Source organism: Haliotis asinina, chromosome 13 (assembly GCF_037392515.1).
Source record: "Haliotis asinina isolate JCU_RB_2024 chromosome 13, JCU_Hal_asi_v2, whole genome shotgun sequence".
Classification (NCBI taxonomy): Eukaryota; Metazoa; Mollusca; class Gastropoda; order Lepetellida; family Haliotidae; genus Haliotis; species Haliotis asinina.
In genome coordinates, this window is record NC_090292.1 from 2,427,410 (window position 1) to 2,450,214 (window position 22,805).

Below are 22,805 nucleotides of genomic sequence, written 5' to 3' on the forward strand. Positions count from 1 at the left end.
TCAAGGCTCAAAACTTACTGACATGCCCTTGTACTGTTTCTGACTGAAACATGGCTGTATGATAGTGGTGATGAGGGGCTAGTATCTGATATGACACCAGATGGCTATTCATGTAAACATGTAGGCCGGACAGCTAGGGGCGGTGGTGTTGCTGTGATCCACAGAAACGGTGTATGTGTGCATTCGGGTACATCTCCCGATGTTTACACCTCCTTTGAACATCTTGATATCAAGATGTCATCTTTCAATATAACCATAAGGGCTGTATGTCTATATCGCCCACCACCTCCTGTCAAAAACAAACTTAATCATTCTGATTTCTACAATGATCTTGCACGTCTTTGGGCATCTTCACCAAAGGAAAACAGTAATTACATTGGCGATTTCAATGTGCACTTTGATGATAACAAGGAATCAGATGTGCTGAAAATAAAATCACTTTTGTCTTCTCATGGTCTTAAACAGTACATTTGCCAACCAACCCACAGATCAGGTCATATATTAGATTGGCTTGTACGTCCAGTGACAATCTCATTAACAGTGCTCGTGTTGAGGAAAAACTTATATCGGACCAGAACGCTGTGCTTGCTGTGTTGAATATGGAGAGTCCTGATTTGGAGAAATCAATCCGATCATGCAGAAATCTTAAAACTATTGATAAAGATGTATTTTCCTCTGACCTCTCTCATATCGTCACGTATGAATCCAATAAAGGTGATGCAACTAGCTTCACTCAACTGTACAACACCGCTCTCCGTACAGTGCTGGATAAACATGTTCCAATGAAACAGAGAACATTCATACGCAAACCAGGATGTGCTTGGTATTGTGAGACTGTACGTGAACCCAAACGTCTCAGACGCCGTGCTGAACGGAAGTGGAGGAAAACTGAACTAGTTGTACACCGTCAGATATATCAGTCACTTCGAAATAAGGTCTCAAAGACAACAGAGCAGAGTAAAAGACAATTCTACAGACAGAAAATCTCCAGTCTCCAAGGCAAACCACGTGAACTCCAAAAAGTTTTGAATTCTGTTCAGGGCAAAAAGAGTAAAGATATACTTCCAGATACTTCGGATCCTGCTACTCTCGCCGAGCCATTTAATGAGTTCTTTAAAGAGAAGATCCTGGATATCAGACAACGTCTGTCCTGTTGTGTCACCAATCAGCTGCACAACCAATAATTTGTGTTCCAGGGACTGAAAAGCTATCGACCTGTGTCAAATTTGCCATTCCTTTCAAAACCTGTTGAAAATGCTGTAGCAAAAAGAGGCTGATGGAACACCTTTCATCACATGATCCGCTAAATAGATTCCAGTCGGCATATCGTCCACATCATTCCACAGAAACTCTTCTCCTAAGATAATAAATGACTTGAGAAATATTCTGGATTCCGGGAATATGGTTGCCCTTGTCTTAGTTGACGTTTGACACTGTGGATCATGCACAGCTATTCGAAATCCTGAATCAGCAAGTTGGAGTGAGAGGAACGGCCTTGAGGTGGTTACAGTCATATCTATGTAGTCGGAGCCAAGAAGTGTCAGTTAAGGGTGTTACTTCATCAAGACTTGAGTTATCCATGGAGTTCCTCTAGGGTCCGTCCTTGTGGCGATTCTGTTCCTGCTTTATGTGAACTCGCTACCAGCAGTTATCAACAAGCACGGTTGCAGCCACTGTGGATATGCAGATAACACCCAGTTCACTACCATCTTGAGACGGAGCTCACTTTTGACAGACCTGCAGATTGTGAACGACTGTGTGTCTGACATAAAGAGATGGATGACAGCTAGGATACTTCACCTCAATGACAGTAAGACAGAACTATTGATAGCCGGCAGCCATAGGCAACTGCATGGAGTATCAGTCTCAGGTGTCAATGTAGCCTCCTCTGTCATTCAACCCTGCTCTGTTGCCAAGGACCTTGGTGTGTACATAGACTCTAACCTCTCACTAGAGGCCCACATCAACCATCCACGCAATGTCTGCCATCACCACCTCAGAATCATAAGCTCAGTCCGCCGACACATCACCACAGACTGTGCCCATGCCTTAGTGAGATCCCTTGTTCTCTCTAGACTTGACTATTGTAATAGCCTCCATGCTGGATTGAACTCTGTGCAATTACAGAAGCTCCAAACAATTCAAAATGCTGCTGCCCGTACTGCATATGTCTAAAATCCAAGCGAGATCACATCACTTCATCACTCATTTTCCTACACTGGCTTCCTGTTAAGTACATGTGAACTTCAAAATATTGTGTCTTGTATATAAATGTCTCCACGGTCAAGCTCCAGAGTACCTGTCCGAACTTCTTACATTATACACCCCTACAAGATGTCTCAGATCCCAGAATCAGCATTTACTTACAGTCCCCAAAGTCAAACTTATCTCCTATTGTCAGAGGACCTTTACCTACGCCGCTGCATTGATGTGGAATCCACGGCCTGCTGACATCAAATGTGCCGAATCACCGAACTCTTTCAACACACTTCTGAAAACCCATTCCTTCTCCATAGCCTTCTCTTAGATCTTTCTTCATTTTTTTATTATTATTAAGAATTATTTTAACTATTAGTAACGTAATGTATACGTTAAATATACATTCACCTTTTTTCTAGTGCCTTGAGCGAGCATCGAATGCACAGATATAGGCGCAGTTACAAATACCCACTATTATTATGTTTCACAGACTAAGATAGAAATGCAACAGAGAGGGTTCGGGTGATCCTGGCACAGTCAAGCTGGTAAAACTCATCATCAGCTCAGGGCCCTCGCCCCGTCTACACGCAGCCCAGACAGCGAATGGGACTTCTCCCAGGAAACACTGCCTAGTCGAACCCACCAAGAACTTTTAGGAGAACATGGAGGCTCTTACCCGGCCTTCTGCATTACACAGATTATCAGAAGGGTTGTGCTCCCGGTGGAGAACCCGGGCACTCTCCTGATCTGCGCCAAGAGATCATGAGGTGCCAAACCAAGGGCACCTAGAATAATGGGGAGCCTGACAACAGTGTACTTGGGATGCAAGCGAGACATTTCAAAGGCGAGGTCCGCATATTTATCATGCTTTTCCTGAATCTTGCCAATCGCACTGCTGTGAAAAGGGACAGAAAATTCAATGCTATACATACTTTCATTGGTTTTATAAAAAAGAACAAGATAAGGTTTGTTGGCTGGAACTCGTCTCAGGTTGTATATTGGCCTAAGAAGCGTGAAAGCATCATTTTCCAGGACGCCCTGAACATCTTTAGGGTCGTACCGTGGATGGACCTTGGGGTCAAAGCCACAGGTATGGCAGAGACAACAGTAAAAGCAGCGAGCCATGCCATCATGTCTTTTAAGATATGCTGTTTGTGCCAAGGAAGGGCATCCACTGACAAAGTGTTGGACAGTGTCTGTAAATTCATTGTAATTGTAATTTCATGTTCACGTTTTGATTAAGAATAACATTTTGGCGATTGCAAGTGGGAAGTGACTGGTCCTGAGCAGCAAAAAGGAAACCCTCAGTTTCACATTTGAGGCCAGCCGACTTCATCCAGGCGAAGGAGTCGGTTGTATTGCTGTTCTGTACCACACACTGCATGTACACACGATGCAATGGCTTCTCAGACAGCTTCTCCACAAGGGAACGATTCAGGGCAGACTTGGTGAAGGACTTCACCTGGTTTACTCCCATCACCGTACCATCCAGCAGTACATCACCATCAACAAGGAGAACAACCTTGGCACGCTTAAAGTAGCTGTGGAATTTCTTGCTTTCATCGTGAGTCTTGACGTGCATCACCAGAGGATCCTCCGATATATAAATATGTGCAATAGTACACAATAAAATTCTGTCATGAAGAGTTTCCACATTAATCAAACCCCGACCTCCTGAACTGATTGGCATATATAAGCGAATAAGAGAGGAACGAGGGTGGTGTGCTTTGTTATCAGACATGATCCGTCTGGTCAGGCGGTCAAGACTGGATGTCTTGTTTTGTCCAATCAACTACTTCAAAGGAATAGGAGAGGACTGGCACAGCAAAAGTATTGGTGGCTTTGACCTTGTTTCGAGCATTTAGCTCGGAGCTCCAGATTTTCTTTAAACGAGCTTTATACTCGGCCCGAAGTTTATCTTGACCCTGGGCATTCTGGAGCTTGTCTCGACCTTACATTCCAAGATAGGTGTAAGTCTGATCTTCCACAAGATGCTCAAATACCCCTCCCCTTGTAACCTGACCGATCCATCATTGGTTTCCTTTCCACGTTTCAAATGAAGAGTATTACATTTGTCTAGTCCAAATGCCATGCCTATATCCTTAGAAAATGACTCGACAAGGAGAACATGTTCTTTCAGATTGGTATTTCCTTTGGCAAAGGGTTCGATGTCATCCATGTAGAGGAGATGAGTAAGAGGTGTTGGGGATCTGTGCTATACCTTGGGAATCCAACATGGGCCTTTGCCGTGACGAGCAAGCACTTTACCCACGGAGCTACCTCAACACTTACGACATGTTTGGATCCATATATATCGTCAGTTTTACTTTTCAGTGAACCGAGGAATGCCTGGGTTAGAGAGAGCTGGTAAGCATTGCCCGGGAGCAAGACTGGAGTGCGTGGATGTGGAGAAGGTCCCTGGCCGCAGAGATAGCCTTATCGCTGAACACGACCTCGTGATTAGGTAGGTCAAACTGACCAGCTAGGAACAAACAACCAAATAGTGTGGCTCGAACAAGCTATAGGTGTCAACACAGCAACAGGATCTACAAAACTGATTTTGAAATTGTGTTGTTGATGTCGAAAACTCAAGTGGGACTGATTTGAAATGTTGGTGTCACTGTATACAGTGGCATATATTTTAGGACAAAGCCATAAAATGTAAGTGAGTAAACTGACTTCAGGTTGTTTTATTTTCTATTTCGGACGACAGCCGTTTTAAGATACCTTGCCTTGGTATCGATTGAATATCAATAAACACCATATGCGTAACTTGAACATGAAACTAAACTTATGAACAAAACATGATGTTGAAGAAGACAATGAATGTTTTGTTCTTGGCTTATTGTTTGTTTATTTTTGTGAGGAAATTAAAATGTTCGGGAGATCAAGAAATTAAATTTGCGATGTTATGGACAACACAAATCTCACAGATAATCATTTATAATATTCCCTATCAAGGATGGGATCGTGTACGTGAACAGGAGGGAACTGCTGTCTACCACACACACGAAAGAATACCAATGACTCTTCAGAAGAGCAAAACAATTCCAAATAAGAACCAACTGATTCCTTCCTTTGGAATGTACTGTGAAATACTACTTCTCATTGATTAGGAACAGGTGTCCCTACCCCGCCTCACGATCTCTGGAAGTCGTGGAGGATACTTGAAATGCAAGGAAGCCCTTGGTTCTTTTAGGCAGCTATTTTGTTCATCTGATGGAACACTATCCTCCTTCTTCTGTCTGTGTTGTAGAATGCAGTCAACTCCTACTCGCGTGTTCTCGGTCTGAATGTCACAGTTTCTGTATATTTCAGCTGTCTGCCGCCGAGCTTAGTCCATGGAGTAGTCCTGACCTGCCTTGCAAAGAAGAAAAACCTCGTGGCCACCAACTTCTGTAGCCCAGAACAAAGGCAGCTGCATCAACAGTAAATAGTTTTATAATAAAGGCAGTTGTTATATTGATGCTAGCACCGACTTAACAGATTAGCAGAAAAAAAGTGTTATGACAAGACCATGTGTCCTTTTGATACAGACGAACACGAAATAGTAGGGATAGCTTAGAGGCTAATGTGAAGACTCGGGTTCGATTCCATTTATGGGTACAATGTTTGAAGCCCATTTCTGGAGTCCACAGATAATATCTAGAATATTCCTAAAAACGCCATAGAACTACCCTCGCTTTCTTTTTTTATTTATTATTTTTTCACAGATTAAGATTGAAATGCAGCAGAGAGGGTTCGGGTAATCCTGGTTTTATTTATTATTATTATGTTTTACAGATTAGAATTGAAATGCAGCAGAGAGGGTTTGGGTGATCCTGGCACAGTCAGGCTGGTAAAGCTCATCATCAGCTCAGGGCCCTCGCCCCTTCTGCAAGGAGCCCAGACAGCGAATGGGACTTCTCCCAGGAAACACTGCCTAGTCGAACCCACCAAGAACTTTTCGGAGAATATGGAGGCTCCCAGCCTTCTGCATTACCCAGACTGTCAGGAGGGCTGTGCTCCCGGTGGAAAACCCGGGCACTCTCCTGATCTGCGCCAAGAGATCAGGAGGTACCAAACCAAGGGCACCTAGAATAATGGGGAGCCTGACAACAGTGTACTTGGGATGCAAGCGAGACATTTCAAAGGCGAGGTCCGCATATTTATCATACTTTTCCTGAATCTTGCCAATCATATTGCTGTCAAAAGGGACAGAAAAATCTATAATATAAATAAATTCATTGGCTTTATCAAAACGAACAAGATCAGGTTTGTTGGCTGGAATTCGTGTCAGGCTGTATATTGGCCTAGTCCAACGAAGCTTGAAAGCATCATTTTCCAGGACGCCCTGGACATGTTCAGGGTCGTACCGTGGATGGACCTCGGGGTCAAAGCCACAGGCATGGCGGAGACGATAGTAAAAGCAGGAAGCCATGCCATCATGTCTTTTAAGATATGCTGTTTGTGTCAAGGAAGGGCATCCACTGACAAAGTGTTTGGCAGTGTCTGTAAATTCATTGCAAAGACGACATTTCATGTTGATATTTTCTTTAAGAATAGCATTTTGGCGATTGCAAGTGGGAAGTGACTGGTCCTGAGCAGCAAAAAGGAAGCCCTCAGTTTCACATTTGAGACCAGCCGACTTCATCTAGGCGAAGGAGTCGGTTGTATTGCTGTTCTGGTCCACACACTGCATATACACGCGATGCAATGGCTTCTCAGACAGCTTCTCCACAAAGGAACGACTCAGGGCAGACTTGGTGAAGGACTTCACCTGGTTTACTCCCATCACCGTACCATCCAGCAGTACATCACCATCAACAAGGAGAACAACCTTGGCACGCTTAAAGTAGCTGTGGAATTCCTTGCTTTCATCGTGAGTCTTGACGTGCATCACCAGAGGATCCTCCGATATATAAATATGTGCAATAGTACACAATAAAATTCTGTCACGAAGAGCTTCCACATTAATCAAACCCCGACCTCCAGAATTGATTGGCATATATAAACGATTAAGAGAGGAACGAGGGTGGTGTGCTTTGTTATCAGACATGATCCGTCTGGTCAGGCAGTCAAGGCCCTGGATGTCTTGTTTTGTCCAATCAACTACTTCAAAGGAATAGGAGAGGACTGGCACAGCAAAAGTATTGGTGGCTTTGACCTTGTTTCGAGCATTTAGCTCGGAGCTCCAGATTTTCTTTAAACGAGATTTATACTCGGCCCGAAGTTTATCTTGAATCTGGGCATTCTAGAGCTTGTCTCAAACTTACATTCCAAGATAGGTGTAGGCCTGATCTTCCACAAGATGCTCAATAACTCCTCACCCTTGTAACCTGACTGATCCATCATTGGTTACCTTGCCATGTTTCAAATGAAGAGTATTACATTTGTCTAGTCCAAATGTCATGCCAATATCATTAGAAAATGACTCGACAAGGAGAACCTGTTCTTTCAAATTGGTATTTCCTTTGGCAAGGAGCTCGATGTCATCCATGTAGAGGAGATGAGTAAGAGGTGTTGGGGATCTGTGCTGAGGAGGTCCGGGATGGTAACCCTCCTCCCTATTGAGCAGAAAACTCAAAGGATTTAGCGACAGACAAAAAAGCAAAGGACTGAAGGAGTCCCCCTGAAATATTCCCCTTCTGACTGGAATAGATTCTGAAGTCTGCACCTGCCCGTACGAGTACATCTCATGTTGAGTCGACCAGCAACTCATTAAAGACTTGAGTAAATCAAGTAATCGCTCAGGGAGGTCAATACACTGAAGAGACTTCAGAATCAATTCGTGAGAGATAGAGTCGTATGTTTTTTTTGTAGTCTATCCAACACATGGAGGGGTTATTATTATTGCTGCTTTTTTATTGTTGTTTTTTTATTTTCTATTTCCTTCTTTCTTTCTTTCTGTCTGTCTGTCTGTCTTTCTTTCTTCATTCATTCATTCATTCATTCATTATTTTATGTGTGCGTGTGCCTCTGTGTGTGCCTGACTCTGTGTGTGTGCGTGTGCGTATGCGTGTGCATGTGCGATATGAGTCCGAATGGGTTTTTGTCTTGCAAAATTGCAAAAAGTGTTGTATATGTCTATATATGATGACTTTGCTTGTTCCAGGGTTGTCGACGCTGACCTGATCTTCCTAATGGACATCGGTCTGCGTCCTGGGCTGGACCACATGGCGGCCAAACAAGCGATAGATGGCCTAAAAAGCAGGGGAGGCGAGGTTAGGTGATTTTGAGTCTGGCAGTGGGACAGTCTAATGGTTAAAGGGTTCAAGAACATTCCCCCTCAGTCTGGTAATATGACACTAGGCAAGAACGTTCCCCCTCACTCTGCTAATGTTACACTATGTGAGAACATTCCCCCTCAGTCTGCTAATGTTACATTATGTAAGAACATTTCTCAGTCTGCTAATGTTACACAAAGCAAGAACAATCGTCCTCAGCCTGTTAATATTACTCTGCGAAAGAAGCGCAGACTTGACATCAGAAATATGCTGTTTCCTTCAGATAACATCGTATGAGGTGTACACCGCTGCTATTCCCACTCCAGAATCCGCGAACAACCCTCTCAAGTTTAAGTTCAGGTGCGTCCACTACCACACTACCACCACCACCGCCACCACTGCTCCTACTACCACTACTACCGCTGCTGCTGCTGCTGCTGCTGCTACTACCACTACTACTGCTGCTGCTGTTGCTGCTGCTACTACTACTACTGCTGCTACTGCTGCTACTGCTGCTGTTGCTGCTCCTCCTCCTCCTACTACTACTACTACTGCTGCTGCTGCTGCTGCTGCTGTTGCTACTACTACTACTACTACAACCGCTGCTGCTGCTCCTACTACTACGACAACCGCTGCTGCTGCTGCTACTACTACTACTGCTGCTGCTACTACTTCTACTGCTGCTGCTCCTACTACTACCACTACTGCTGCTGCTACTACTACTACTGCTGCTGCTACTACTACTACTGCTGCTGCTGCTGCTGCTGCTACTACTACTACTACTACTGCTGCTGCTACTACTACTACTACTGCTGCTGCTACTACTACTACTGCTGCTGCTGCTGCTCTTACTACTACTACTACTGCTGCTGCTACTACTTCTTCTACTGCTGCTGCTACTACTACTACTACTACTGCTGCTGCTGCTCCTACTACTACTACTGCTGCTGCTACTACTTCTTCTACTGCTGCTGCTACTACTACTACTACTTCTACTGCTCCTACTACTACTGCTGCTTCTGCTCCTACTACTAATACTACTACTGCTCCTACTACTACTGCTGCTGCTGCTGCTACTGTTACTACTGCTCCTGCTACTGCTCCTGCTGCTGCTGCTACTACTGCTACTACTACAACCGCTACTAGTGTGTATACTATCACCATTGTGTGAAGCGTATTTCTTGCGCGCTTTGACATTGCTGGAATTTTGCTAAAAGCGGCGTAAATCCGAACCTACTCTAAATGCCACTACCACTACCACTACCACTACCACTACCACTACCACTACCACTACCACCACGACCACGACCACTACCACTACCACCACGACCACTACCACGACCACTACCACTACCACCACTACCACTACCACTACCACCACGACCACTACCACTACCACCACGACCACTACCACTACGACCACTACCACTACCACTACCACCACGACCACTACCACTACCACTACCACTACCACCACTACCACTACCACTACCACTACCACTACCACCACGACCACGACCACGACCACGACCACGACCACGACCACTACCACTACCACTACCACCACGACCACTACCACTACCACCACGACCACTACCACTACCACCACGACCATGACCACTACCACTACTACTACTACTGCTGCTGCTGCTACTACTACTACTACTAGTGTTACTTTGTATGACAAGGATGACACAGGTACTAGTCGCGTGACTGATTTAACATTGCGTGAGTGACAGTGAGGTATAGCTATTCTTTTCAGACTAAGAGTTGTCGTCGGGAAAGTAAGCAATCCGCTCACCACGGACTAGCGGTGTAGCTTAAAAGTTAAAGCATCCGTTCGTCACGCTGAAGACTCGGGTTCCCACACCGGTACATTGTGAGAAGCCCATTTCTGGAGTACCCCTTCGTGATATTGCTGATATTACCAAGAGCGGCGTAAAAGGATACTCACTCATTCTCTCCTCTCGCCCCTTTACATTTCACACACTGTCTCTAGAGTCAGCGTATAGTGTGTGGTGGGGAGTATTATATCCATACACCTGTAACGTGTCTTCAATAAAGGATCAATTTTAAACCCCTCTATCTAGCTTTTCAGTGCCATTCTCATATTGGTCCATCTTATCTCTGTGACATCGTCCAGACCTACATCCCAGAATTTTAACAGCTATTACTTGTGCCTAAAGTCAAACTGTGTATTTAAGGACAACGAGTCTTTTTCCTTGTAGCTGTCTCCCTCAAGGACATATTACTTCCTACATACCCTTCTTCCCGGGCTTCCCTGAAGACACACTTTGGCCAACATTTGGCGGAACACTTCGTTTCCTAAATAGGGCTTTGGGCGAGGTTATTACTAACTGTCCCAAACTGGGCGCCTAAACACTCAGCTAATCTGTATATCTTTTAGGTAACATCATGCTCCACAACTCCACAAATAGGGAATCTCACCCATTGTGTGAAGCTAACATTGTGATCACTCCAAAAGAAGTGTGAAAATATTTTTTGTGAGTGATGTTTTCTGTATCGCAAGAGCTTTTCGTGACAGTTTACGGGTGGCATTGTTTGTCAACACCTGGTGTCATAATTGATGTCCGAGTGAGCCTATCATCCGGCTACCAGTTTGTACTTTCAGAAACATTCATAATTTGAGATTTTTGTGTTTTTTATCAGTACAAGACAATGTTTGAACACATTAGGACAAAATTAATATATCTCTGTTTTGCAGCTGGTGCTCGGAGAAAGCCCTGGCGAAGAACGTGGAGCCAACTGGCTACATGGAGGATGGCAAGGTAATGCATTGGTTGGTGGTACTGAGTCAAAAAAGAAACTTTCTTAAAATAATGAATATTTATTGTCTGATGATACATCAGTGTATCCGAAATGGGTCCCTGTCTTTCGACTCTAGATAAACGTGAGCAAAACCCACTCAAACCCATCCATTCGTGGAGCAAAGACTTAAGTGCCAAATCAGGTTTTGCATGTGCAGTCGATCATATGATCTTCGCATCGAAGTTTTCTTCATTTGCACGTGTTTGCATTGGCCTCATGAATAGAAAAAACACTTTTAAAACGTGAACGTGCCGTTAGCATGTTGCAAGCGGGAAGATCACTTTATGGCCTCGCAAGATCAATGGGATGCAGCCGTCGTACTATGTGTGACTTGCGAGGTCGTCTACAACAAACTGGCACTACTTCCATGTCGGGTCGTCCACGTGTGACGTCACGAACAGAACGTCAAATCGTCCTACGTCACCTACATGACAGACTTCTGTCGGCTACCCGAACCAGGGCTGAGATTTCTTTAGGTCGACTGTCCTCACAGACTATTTGAAATCGGTTGCGGGCTGCAAATCTCCATTCTCGACGTCCATATCTTGGGCCAATACCGACGCCGTTTCATCAACGTCAACGTCTGCTGTCCATAACCCGGCACATTGTGTAAACTGGATTATTTCTTCAGTCCCAGTGTGTGCCGGTATTGACAGCTTTCATTGTATTAACAAATTGAAATCTGAACACTTCATGGGTATTCTAGATCCCATAAAATGTTTTTTGATGAACTAAACATCACAGTTGATGAATGTATCCCAAAAGCCTCTGCAGGGGTAGTTTATAGTGAAATGTTTTCTATTTATGAGCTTCAAAAAACTCTTAATCGTGTTCAGGATACTGCTGCAGGAACTGATAACATATAGTATAAATTCCTGAAGCACTTGCATGAAACCCTTTTAAATATGTTTGATAGTTTTTGGACGTCAGTGGAATGTCCCTCTTCATGCCTTAGCCTGGACCCGACCATACCGAACCTACGAATATTCGACAAATTTCGCTAACTAGCTGCATTTGCAAAACCATGGAACGCATGATCAGCAAACTGATTAGTTTGGCGCTCAGAAACCAATAATCTATTTACTGGCATACAGAGCGGTTTATGTAAGAAACAGAATAGATTTACATGATTTACATATAACATACTAAGAAATACTTAACCAACGCCCTTCACTTCCTCCACATGTGTGTATAAATGCAACCACGTGACACTGTAAACTTACCCTGGACCCATTCTTTTACATATGTGATGGACAAGTGAGGACGTAGGGATACATTCACCAAATACAGTCGAACCCCGTTGTGTCGAACTCGTCGGGACCAAGGGAAAAGTTCGACTTATCCGAGTGTTCGACACATCCGTCAGCATTGAAAGGACCAAGAACCAACACAACCACGGTGCTTAACACATCGTTATTTCGCAGTAGGATACACATACGAACAATATATCTTTCCAATAAACGTTTACGACAGTATTGATCTTTAAATTACAACATATACAAATGTAAATCAATTCAATCACTTTATTCGTCATGGCAAATAAATATGCATACAAAAAGATAAGAACAAGAATAATTTAACAAACTCACAAGCGATCCCGTTTAGTTGGCTGCACTAATTCATTTTCAGTCAGTATAAAAAGTTGTATAGTTCACACAAACGGAATCGGAATGTATATACGTGTACATGTGGGGAATTTATCTCTTTAAAAAATCCGAAATTACAGTCTGTTTGGCGTTCGGGCATGGGTGGGTGGGTGGTTCAATTTCATCAGATTCAGTGTCAGTCTCGGGATCGCTGTCATTGTTAGGTTTCTCCGGTGCCGGGGCTGATCGGGTCCTTCGCTGAATTGCTCTGCCATGTTACTAACCGTACTGGTTAAAAAAATTGACCCTACACCTTAAATACTACACCAAAAACAAAACATCAATTTAGATAATCCAACTCCGTTTTCCTCACTTCTCATTTTGTATTTTCAAGGAAATCACATGACCGCTAACATAGACTGTCACATGACAACAACATGCGCCATTGTTTGTTTAGAGGTATCCTGTCGGTCCGTGATCAACGTGTCACTGGTAACAACTTAATTATGGTTAATTGTTTGAGTAAAGTTCAGTTGGTAAGTGTGCTGACAATGTGTGTATAGATGCGTAGTTAAACATGTCACTTGATTGTTGAGTCCATTAATTGTTACTTTTGATCTTTAGGTATGACGTGAAATGTATCCGAAAACTTTATAAGAATGCCTATAAAATTTTATGGTTTCAATTTGTTAATAAACATCATTTTTTATGAAAGTCAGTTTCTTCCAAATGGAAAGATAAAACTGTAAGGCTTAAGAGTTTGATTACACCTACCTATCCCTAACAATAACCCTACTTTAAGTTAACTCTTCTGCATATTATCCCATTTTGCGACGCACTGTGACAGTCTAAAAAGGAATGGAAAAATTAGTTTCTGGTACAATGACACCTCATTCCTTTCATTGCTTGTCAAAAGAAACCAACTCACAAAATGTGATAAAAATCTAAGACCCTTTCATTGATCCTAGTTTAATCCTAGTTTAGTTTGGTTTAATCCTGGGATCGCTTTGTACACAGAGCACAGGTCACAAATCAAATTATTGCATCTGAATTCCGTCTCAGATATGCAATGTGATAGTGTGAGGACAAGTCAAAACATCGATTATACAACGTTTGCTGTTCGTTTCCTGTTGACTGTGTTCCGTCCTATTTTGCTCAACTTAGTACAATAACAGGCCCAAAAATTATAGAATAATTCATGTAACTGGATAAATAAATATTAGTCAGTATTGTGTGAAGCATCTAAGCACTTTTATATTGCAACAATACTCTCCTAGTACTTGCAAACACGTCGTACAGCGTGCTCTTTCGTACAGCGAGCTCTGACAAAGGGAAATCTCGAAATCGTGGAAATCTCAAAACGAGGCTCTGTGACGGAAGTGATATTACATCAACCACATTGTACGTTACAGAAATACGCTGAATAAGCGTAAACAAAACACATAACAGGTGTAACCAGTGATCAAGATGCATTGTGAATAATTTTACGACCTCATCAAACAGAGACAGTCTGTGAGAATCGTAGGTGTCATGCTGCCTACACTTCTCCATAAAATATTGAAATACGATGTTATTAAACTTTGAAATTAAAATTCATGTGTAAATACCATTGTCTTATGAAAAATAAAGCGGAAGTCAGTGTAACCATAGTTCTTCGTGATGTTTATTTTCGTTTTCACACGAGAAAATTCGGGACGGCTGAAACGTAGGTCATTGTCTTAATAGGTTAATGAGACTCAGCTCCAGGTTTGGATATCAGGACGCAGTCAAACAAGCAATATAACTGGTCCCCTGAAGATCCGGGTCACAACTGATCTTCAGCAATCCGTGCTTGCCGTATGACGGGATGGGGTGGTCAGGATCGCTGACTGGGTTGCTACATGTCATTGTACCCCAAATACGAAGATCATGTTGATGCTATAGACTGTGTGGTTCTATCACTGGATTGTCTGATCCAGACTCGATTATTTACAGACCGCAGCCATATAGCTGGAATATTGCTGAGTGCGACGTAAAACTAAACTCTCTCTCTCAGTTTAACTGGTGGCCACTTTGAATGCGCAAGCACGCAAACTTAACAAATGTATAATAAAATGCACACATAAATACGATCTAGGGCTTCATGTAAAGTTTACCCTTTCAGCACAAACTTGATGGGTTTGTTGGTTTTGTTTTTCTTTTTGTTTTGTTTTTTTTGTTTGTTTTTTTTTTTTTGTTGTTGTTGTTTTTATTATTTTTTTATTTAATTTTTGTTTGTTTGTTTTGTTTTTTGTTTTGTTGTTTCGTTTCGTTTATATTTCTAAATAAGCCATTTAACTCTGCAAAAAGATTTGTTCTTGTTCCCTGTTGGACATACGTGATAATCAGCTACACACATGAATTTTGATTAATAGTATGACGGATTGCACGTTCTAAGTATTTACAAGGTGCAAACGTGTACTACGACAAACCGTAGAACTGTGTCTGTATAAATAATTCCACTCACTATCTTCTAAGTAAACTGGAAGTGTGCAAGGGAGTTAACGCTAAGTGTTGTGAGAGAGCAAAAATGTCTCCTGTTAGAAGGGAGTTAACTATTCAGACCACTCCACCCTCCTGGGGGTAACGGGGGTAACTCTACACCGATAACTACGCTCCCCCCCCTCCCCCCCCACCCCCACCCCCCCCCCACCAACACACACACACACACACCCTTCCCCCACCAATTCTCATTCGCAGTCTTTAACTAAAACGCATGAATTGGTAATGGAAGTTATGCATTGTTTGCGGGAAAGGAAGACCAAGACAAACAACTACACTCAGCAGGTGCAAGTGATGTAAAAAGCAGTGTCAGGGATACAGTCAGTACAACCTGCTAGAGTAAACGAGTGCAATGCTCTGTGCCGGGTACCTGGCTTACTCGGGGAAGCCTCGGTGAATGTGTGTTGAGGATGAAATGGGACTCTTGGAGTCTAGTTGCTGTGTGGAGTTAAATCCTGTAAACCATTACATATGTACAGCATTAGGTTTAAAGATTTGGAATACATAATACTCATCTGCCATTCTGTGTTTTAGACGACGATCGTGTCATCGCCTGTGGAGGTTGTACACGAAGTTGGCCAACTCCGGAACTTTAAGGAAGAGTTTGAAGCGTTCTACAATCACTTTGACACATCCTATCTGTCCTTGTATGGAATCGAGAACGCCCACACCCTGAAGATCGGCTCGATGAGATATAAGGTAACTTCTTCTACCCTGGATGGGCTCTATGAGAAACAAGGTACCTACCTCCATGCTGGGTGAGATCTATGAGATACAAGGTACCTACCTCCATGCTGGGTGAGATCTATGAGATACACGCACGTACACCCCGGGTGGGCTCTATGAGCTATCAGGTACCTTCTTCCACCCTGCATTGGCTCTAAGAGATGCAAGGTATGCACCTCAACCCTAGATGGGCTCTGTGAGATACAAGGTAAATTCCTCCACTCTAAGTGGGCACCATGAGATAAGGCCCCTCTGAATCTGGGTATGTGTCATCCTCAGGGGTTCTGCGCGGCGAACGTGAGCCTGATAAAACTTGGCCTGTACAGTACCACTCCCCACAAGCTGCTGCACGAAGACGCGGACCCCTTCACCTGGGTATGTAGCCAGGATATAGACGCTTTAACCAACATACAGTGTGTGCAAGCACTCACATACACAAGTACGTTTTCAAAAGTACGAACAGTTGGTATTTCGATATGCTCCCATTTGTCAGACATCTCAATAGTATGCATGCAGGCACTCATATACACAAGTGCCTTTTCAAAAGTATGGTATCAGTGAGCACAACAATTGTTATTACTGTTCATTTCTGCATTCTATTCTCCCACTTGTTAGACATCCAATAGTCAGACAGGTTAAAACAACCAAACATCTGGTTGAGTACACAGCTAATCCCGTGTCTGTAAACAGTGTCATCTATTGTTGCCCTGTTCCATTTCAACTGGTAAACAGTGTCATCAATTGGTGTCATGTTCCATTTCAACTGGTAAACAGTGTCATGTATTGTTGTCCTGTTCCATTTCAACTGGTAAACAGTGTCATCTATTGGTGTCCTGTTCCATTTCAACTGGTAAACAGTGTCATGTATTGGTGTTCTGTTCCATTTCAACTGGTAAACAGTGTCATCAATTGGTGTCCTGTTCCATTTCAACTAGTAAACAGTGTCATCTATTGGTGTTCTATTCCATTTCAACTGGTAAACAGTGTCATTTATTGGTGTCCTGTTTCATTTCAACTGGTAAACAGTGTCATCTATTGTTGTCCTGTTCCATTTCAACTGGTAAACAGTGTCATCTATTGTTGACCTGTTCCATTTCAACTGGTAAACAGTGTCATCTATTGTTGTCCTGTTTCATTTCAACTGGTAAACAGTGTCATCTATTGTTGTCCTGTTTCATTGGTAAACAGTGTCGTAAATACCAACATCTGAGTAAGGGGATAATTTTGTTATTGGGTAGGGAGGTTTTTATAATTTTCACCTTTGAATTTAAATTTCAAGAAAATGTATGTGACTTTTTTGGGAAGTATCCACCTCTGAACTTAGCAGAGGACAGTCACGTGAATGGGACTCTACATAATCACCATACAGCTTATACACTGGAGTACTTTCCTTTTCGTTCTTACTTTTCGGAAAACATATGTACATTTTCAATCTGTTTTCAACTGAAATATCCCCAAATTTCACACCCATAGAGCTACATTGGTTTTACCACTGATTCAAAGAGACTTCTGCGTAAAACAAAACACCTGGTTTCTCTAGGGTGTTGACAGGGATTTGACATGGATAACATTTGACCTAAAGAACATTTTCCATGAAAAATATGTCCAATATATGTATACATAATAACAGTTTTCACTAGGTTCAGCTAACTGGTTGAAAAATCTCACTGGAACATTCTCATTTATATATGAGTATTGCCCTTGTCTACTATGCCGGTTCAACAAAGACGAGTTGTGTTCTTTCCTCTTTATTATCCACATATACCCGCTGGAAAAGTGCTTCTTTTGAAGCGTACACATGTTGTCGCAGTGATTGCATGAGCACAAACAAGAAAGAAGAAAAGATAACTCTAGGTGTATCCGTTGCACAGAGGAATAGAAACGTTCGTAACACGTTAATAACCACAGCAGAGTTGGTATACTCACCCGCATAACAACCATGTCTGACTTTTAAGATGTCCAGCTAATGGGGTCGTCAAACTAACGGGATAGGGCTCGCTGACTTGGTTGACACACGTCATAGGTTCCCAGTAGAGCAGACCGATGCTCATACTGTTGATCAATGGATTCTCTGGTCCTTACTCATTTATGTACAGACTGCAGCCATATAGCTGGCATATTGCGTAAAACTCACTCACGTATGGCAAAATTCTGCATACAGTCTAATTTATGTTTTGCTTTATTCCTTCTGTTTGTTTCTTTGTTATTTCCGCAGTGGTTACTGGTGCACTGATTACTAGAATATGACAAGGTACGGATCATATAACTATCTTGATCGTTATTCAGGATTCGTGTAATGTCTGTATAACAGAGAAACTACATGTGTTACGAGTTTGGGCTGAACGAAAACGTCTCAGATGAACTCCTGGAGTCAAAGGTCAACGAACGACTAGCGCCTGGGCAAATAGAGGTCATCAGAAGGTGAGTCTTCATGGGCAAGTTCCCTGGCTGACTTGGTCCTGAACAAATGAAATTGTTTTGGTGGTCATTACGACTCACACATCAAAAAGATCAGACGGTCGTCACGGTAATTTGTCGGTCAATATGATTCATATTTCATGATCAGTGACTAAGAGATCGATCCTAGCATACCAGTCGGTTCTGACGAATTCTTAGGACCGCAGATTGCATTGTTAATTTCGGAACTTGTCTAATCATATCATGTCCTCACTGTTTACGATTAAAATATATTCCTAAAAGCGAACATGCTTACAAATAACTACACTGCTTGGGAAACAGTGATCAGAGGACTGTGATCAGTTGCTGTTACCTGTATTACAATCAGGGTTGATATATACTGCACAACTGGTATATATAAGTTACATGTTTCACATGTCAAGTATATCCTTCACAATGTCTACCTTGCAGTCTTGGCCTGCTTGGAGCTGGCGAAGTCAAGAAGAATGGGACCCCATTTAAAACGCTTGTCCAACACCTTGCATCACGCCCCGACTTCCAGTATAGTGAGTTTTAACTTTGACAATCTTCGTGGTAGGTATGGTGAGTTATAACTTTGACAATCTTCGTGGTAGGTATGGTGAGTTATAACTTTGACAATGTTCGTGGTGGGTATGGTGGATTTTTACTTTGGCAGTATTCATGGTAAGTGTTACCCTTTACTGCAATACCAAATAATGATACTACTTGGAAGGGAGTGGAGTGAAGATTCCAAGCATCACTTACACAGAAATATATAATCTGAAATTCATAGCTGGCTTCGTGGATAAAGCTCTGAAATTGCTTTCATGGCCATTATATTCAAAGATTACAAGTCTACACTGGGTAAATACCTTCTTCTTTAACATATACATATTAAAATCATGCTTTTTATTACTATACAAACATACATTTACATTGCTGCACATTGAGTATAAACATTAGTCCTTGACAACACCCCATATTGTCAGCAACAATAACTAATGAAAGGATCAAACAAAATGGACACACTGGTAAAATGAAAACAGTTGGGAACAGATGAAGAGGAAAGTCTTTGAGCAATTGGATTCCTCAAACAGTAGACAGGATAACAGTTTTCACCACACAGCTTCAGTCACCATCGTCACAGAGGAAGAGCATTATTAAAATGAGACTTTTATAATAAGACTCGGTATGATAAGCTTTTCGTATATGCTAAACACTACATTCCAAAATTTAACTATATTTCGGATTTCAGAGGTAACTAATAGACTCAGAACTACACGGAGGGTAACGTATGCCAGACAATAGACTGAGAACTACATGGAGGGTAGTGTATGCCAGGTAATACACTGAGAACTACATGGAGGTTAGTGTATGCCACACAATAGACTGAGAACTACATGGAGGGTAGTGTATGCTAGACAATAGACTGAGAACAACATGGAGGGTAGTGTATGCTAGACAATACACTGAGAACTACGTGGAGGGTAGTCTATGCTAGACAATAGACGGAGAACTACATGGAGGGTAGTGTATGCTAGACAATAGACTGAGAACTACATGGAGGGTAGTGTATGCCAGGTAATACACTGAGAACTACATGCAGGGTAGTGTATGCCACGCAATAGACTGAGAACTACATGGAGGGTAGTGTATGCTAGACAATAGACTGAGAACTACATGGAGGGTAGTGTATGCTGGACAATAGACTGAGAACTACATGGAGGGCAGTGTATGCTAGACAATAGACTGAGAACAACATGGAGGGTAGTGTATGCCATGCAATAGACTGAGAACTACATGGAGGGTAGTGTATGCTAGACAATACACTGAGAACTACATGGAGGGTAGTGTATGCAAGGTAATACACTGAGAACTACATGCAGGGTAGTGTATGCCACGCAATAGACTGAGAACTACATGGAGGGTAGTGTATGCTAGACAATAGACTGAGAACTACATGGAGGGTAGTGTATGCAAGGTAATACACTGAGAACTACATGCAGGGTAGTGTATGCCACGCAATAGACTGAGAACTACATGGAGGGTAGTGTATGCTAGACAATAGACTGAGAACTACATGGAGGGTAGTGTATGCTGGACAAAAGACTCAGAACTACATGGAGGGTAGTGTATGCTAGACAATACACTGAGAACAACATGGAGGGTAGTGTATGCCACGCAATAGACTGAGAACTACATGGAGGGTAGTGTATGCTAGACAATAGACTGAGAACTACATGGAGGGCAGTGTATACTAGACAATAGACTGAGAACTACATGGAGGGTAGTGTATGCCAGGTAATACACTGAGAACTACATGGAGGGTAGTGTATGCTAGACAATAGACTGAGAACTACATGGAGGGTAGTGTATGCTAGACAATAGACTGAGAACTACATGGAGGGTAGTGTATGCTAGACAATAGACTGAGAACTACATGGAGGGCAGTGTATGTTAGACAATAGACTGAGAACAACATGGAGGGTAGTGTATGCCAGGTAATACACTGAGAACTACATGTAGGGTAGTGTATGCAACGCAATAGATTGAGAACTACATGGAGGGTAGTGTATGCTAGACAATAGACTGAGAACTACATGGAGGGTAGTGTATGCCAGGTAATACACTGAGAACTACATGCAGGGTAGTGTATGCCACGCAATAGACTGAGAACTACATGGAGGGTAGTGCATGCTGGACAATACACTGAGAACAACATGGAGGGTAGTGTATGCCACACAATAGACTGAGAACTACATGGAGGGTAGTGTATGCCACGCAATAGACTGAGAACTACATGGAGGGCAGTGTATGCTATACAATAGACTGAGAACTACATGGAGGGTAGTGTATGCCAGGTAATACACTGAGAACTACATGGAGGGTAGTGTATGCCACGCAATAGACTGAGAACTACATGGAGGGTAGTGTGTGCTAGACAATAGACTGAGAACTACATGGAGGGTAGTGTATGCTAGACAATAGACTGAGAACTACATGGAGGGTAGTGTGTGCTAGACAATACACTGAGAACTACATGGAGGGTAGTGTATGCTAGACAATAGACTGAGAACTACATGGAGGGCAGTGTATGCTAGACAATAGACTGAGAACTACATGGAGGGTAGTGTATGCCAGGTAATACACTGAGAACTACATGCAGGGTAGTGTATGCCACGCAATAGACTGAAAACTACATGGAGGGTAGTGTATGCTAGACAATAGACTGAGAACTACATGGAGGGTAGTGTATGCTGGACAATTGACTGAGAACTACATGGAGGGTAGTGCATGCTAGACAATACACTGAGAACTACATGGAGGGTAGTGTATGCTAGACAATAGACTGAGAACAACATGGAGGGTAGTGTATGCCACGCAATAGACTGAGAACTACATGGAGGATAGTGTGTGCTAGACAATACACTGAGAACTACATGGAGGGTAGTGTATGCAAGGTAATACACTGAGAACTACATGCAGGGTAGTGTATGCCACGCAATAGACTGAGAACTACATGGAGGGTAGTGTATGCTAGACAATAGACTGAGAACTACATGGAGGGTAGTGTATGCTGGACAATAGACTGAGAACTACATGGAGGGTAGTGTATGCTAGACAATACACTGAGAACAACATGGAGGGTAGTGTATGCCACGCAATAGACTGAGAACTACATGGAGGGTAGTGTATGCTAGACAATAGACTGAGAACTACATGGAGGGCAGTGTATACTAGACAATACACTGAGAACTACATGGAGGGTAGTGTATGCCAGGTAATACACTGAGAACTACATGGAGGGTAGTGTATGCTAGACAATTGACTGAGAACTACATGGAGGGTAGTGTATGCTAGACAATAGACTGAGAACTACATGGAGGGTAGTGTATGCTAGACAATAGACTGAGAACTACATGGAGGGCAGTGTATGCTAGACAATAGACTGAGAACAACATGGAGGGTAGTGTATGCCAGGTAATACAATGAGAACTACATGTAGGGTAGTGTATGCCACGCAATAGATTGAGAACTACATGGAGGGTAGTGTATGCTAGACAATAGACTGAGAACTACATGGAGGGTAGTGTATGCCAGGTAATACACTGAGAACTACATGCAGGGTAGTGTATGCTACGCAATAGACTGAGAACTACATGGAGGGTAGTGCATGCTGGACAATACACTGAGAACAACATGGAGGGTAGTGTATGCCACGCAATAGACTGAGAACTACATGGAGGGTAGTGTATGCTGGACAATAGACTGAGAACTACATGGAGGGTAGTGTATGCCAGGTAATACACTGAGAACTACA

General features: G+C 42.7%; 1 protein-coding gene across 2 annotated transcripts in view; it reads left to right on the plus strand.

Moving 5' to 3' along the window:
• The window catches only part of LOC137260120 (alpha-aminoadipic semialdehyde synthase, mitochondrial-like), a 92,057-nt gene that overhangs the window by 26,918 nt on the left and 42,334 nt on the right, over nucleotides 1-22,805 (plus strand). For both annotated transcript variants that reach the window (XM_067797821.1, XM_067797822.1), the window contains exons 3-11: nucleotides 4,534-4,663; nucleotides 5,518-5,628; nucleotides 8,294-8,402; nucleotides 8,689-8,765; nucleotides 11,131-11,194; nucleotides 15,875-16,039; nucleotides 16,346-16,441; nucleotides 18,378-18,487; nucleotides 18,935-19,029. In XM_067797821.1, the coding sequence (XP_067653922.1) occupies nucleotides 4,534-4,663; nucleotides 5,518-5,628; nucleotides 8,294-8,402; nucleotides 8,689-8,765; nucleotides 11,131-11,194; nucleotides 15,875-16,039; nucleotides 16,346-16,441; nucleotides 18,378-18,487; nucleotides 18,935-19,029 (957 nt within the window). The remainder of the gene's footprint in view (nucleotides 1-4,533; nucleotides 4,664-5,517; nucleotides 5,629-8,293; nucleotides 8,403-8,688; nucleotides 8,766-11,130; nucleotides 11,195-15,874; nucleotides 16,040-16,345; nucleotides 16,442-18,377; nucleotides 18,488-18,934; nucleotides 19,030-22,805) is intronic.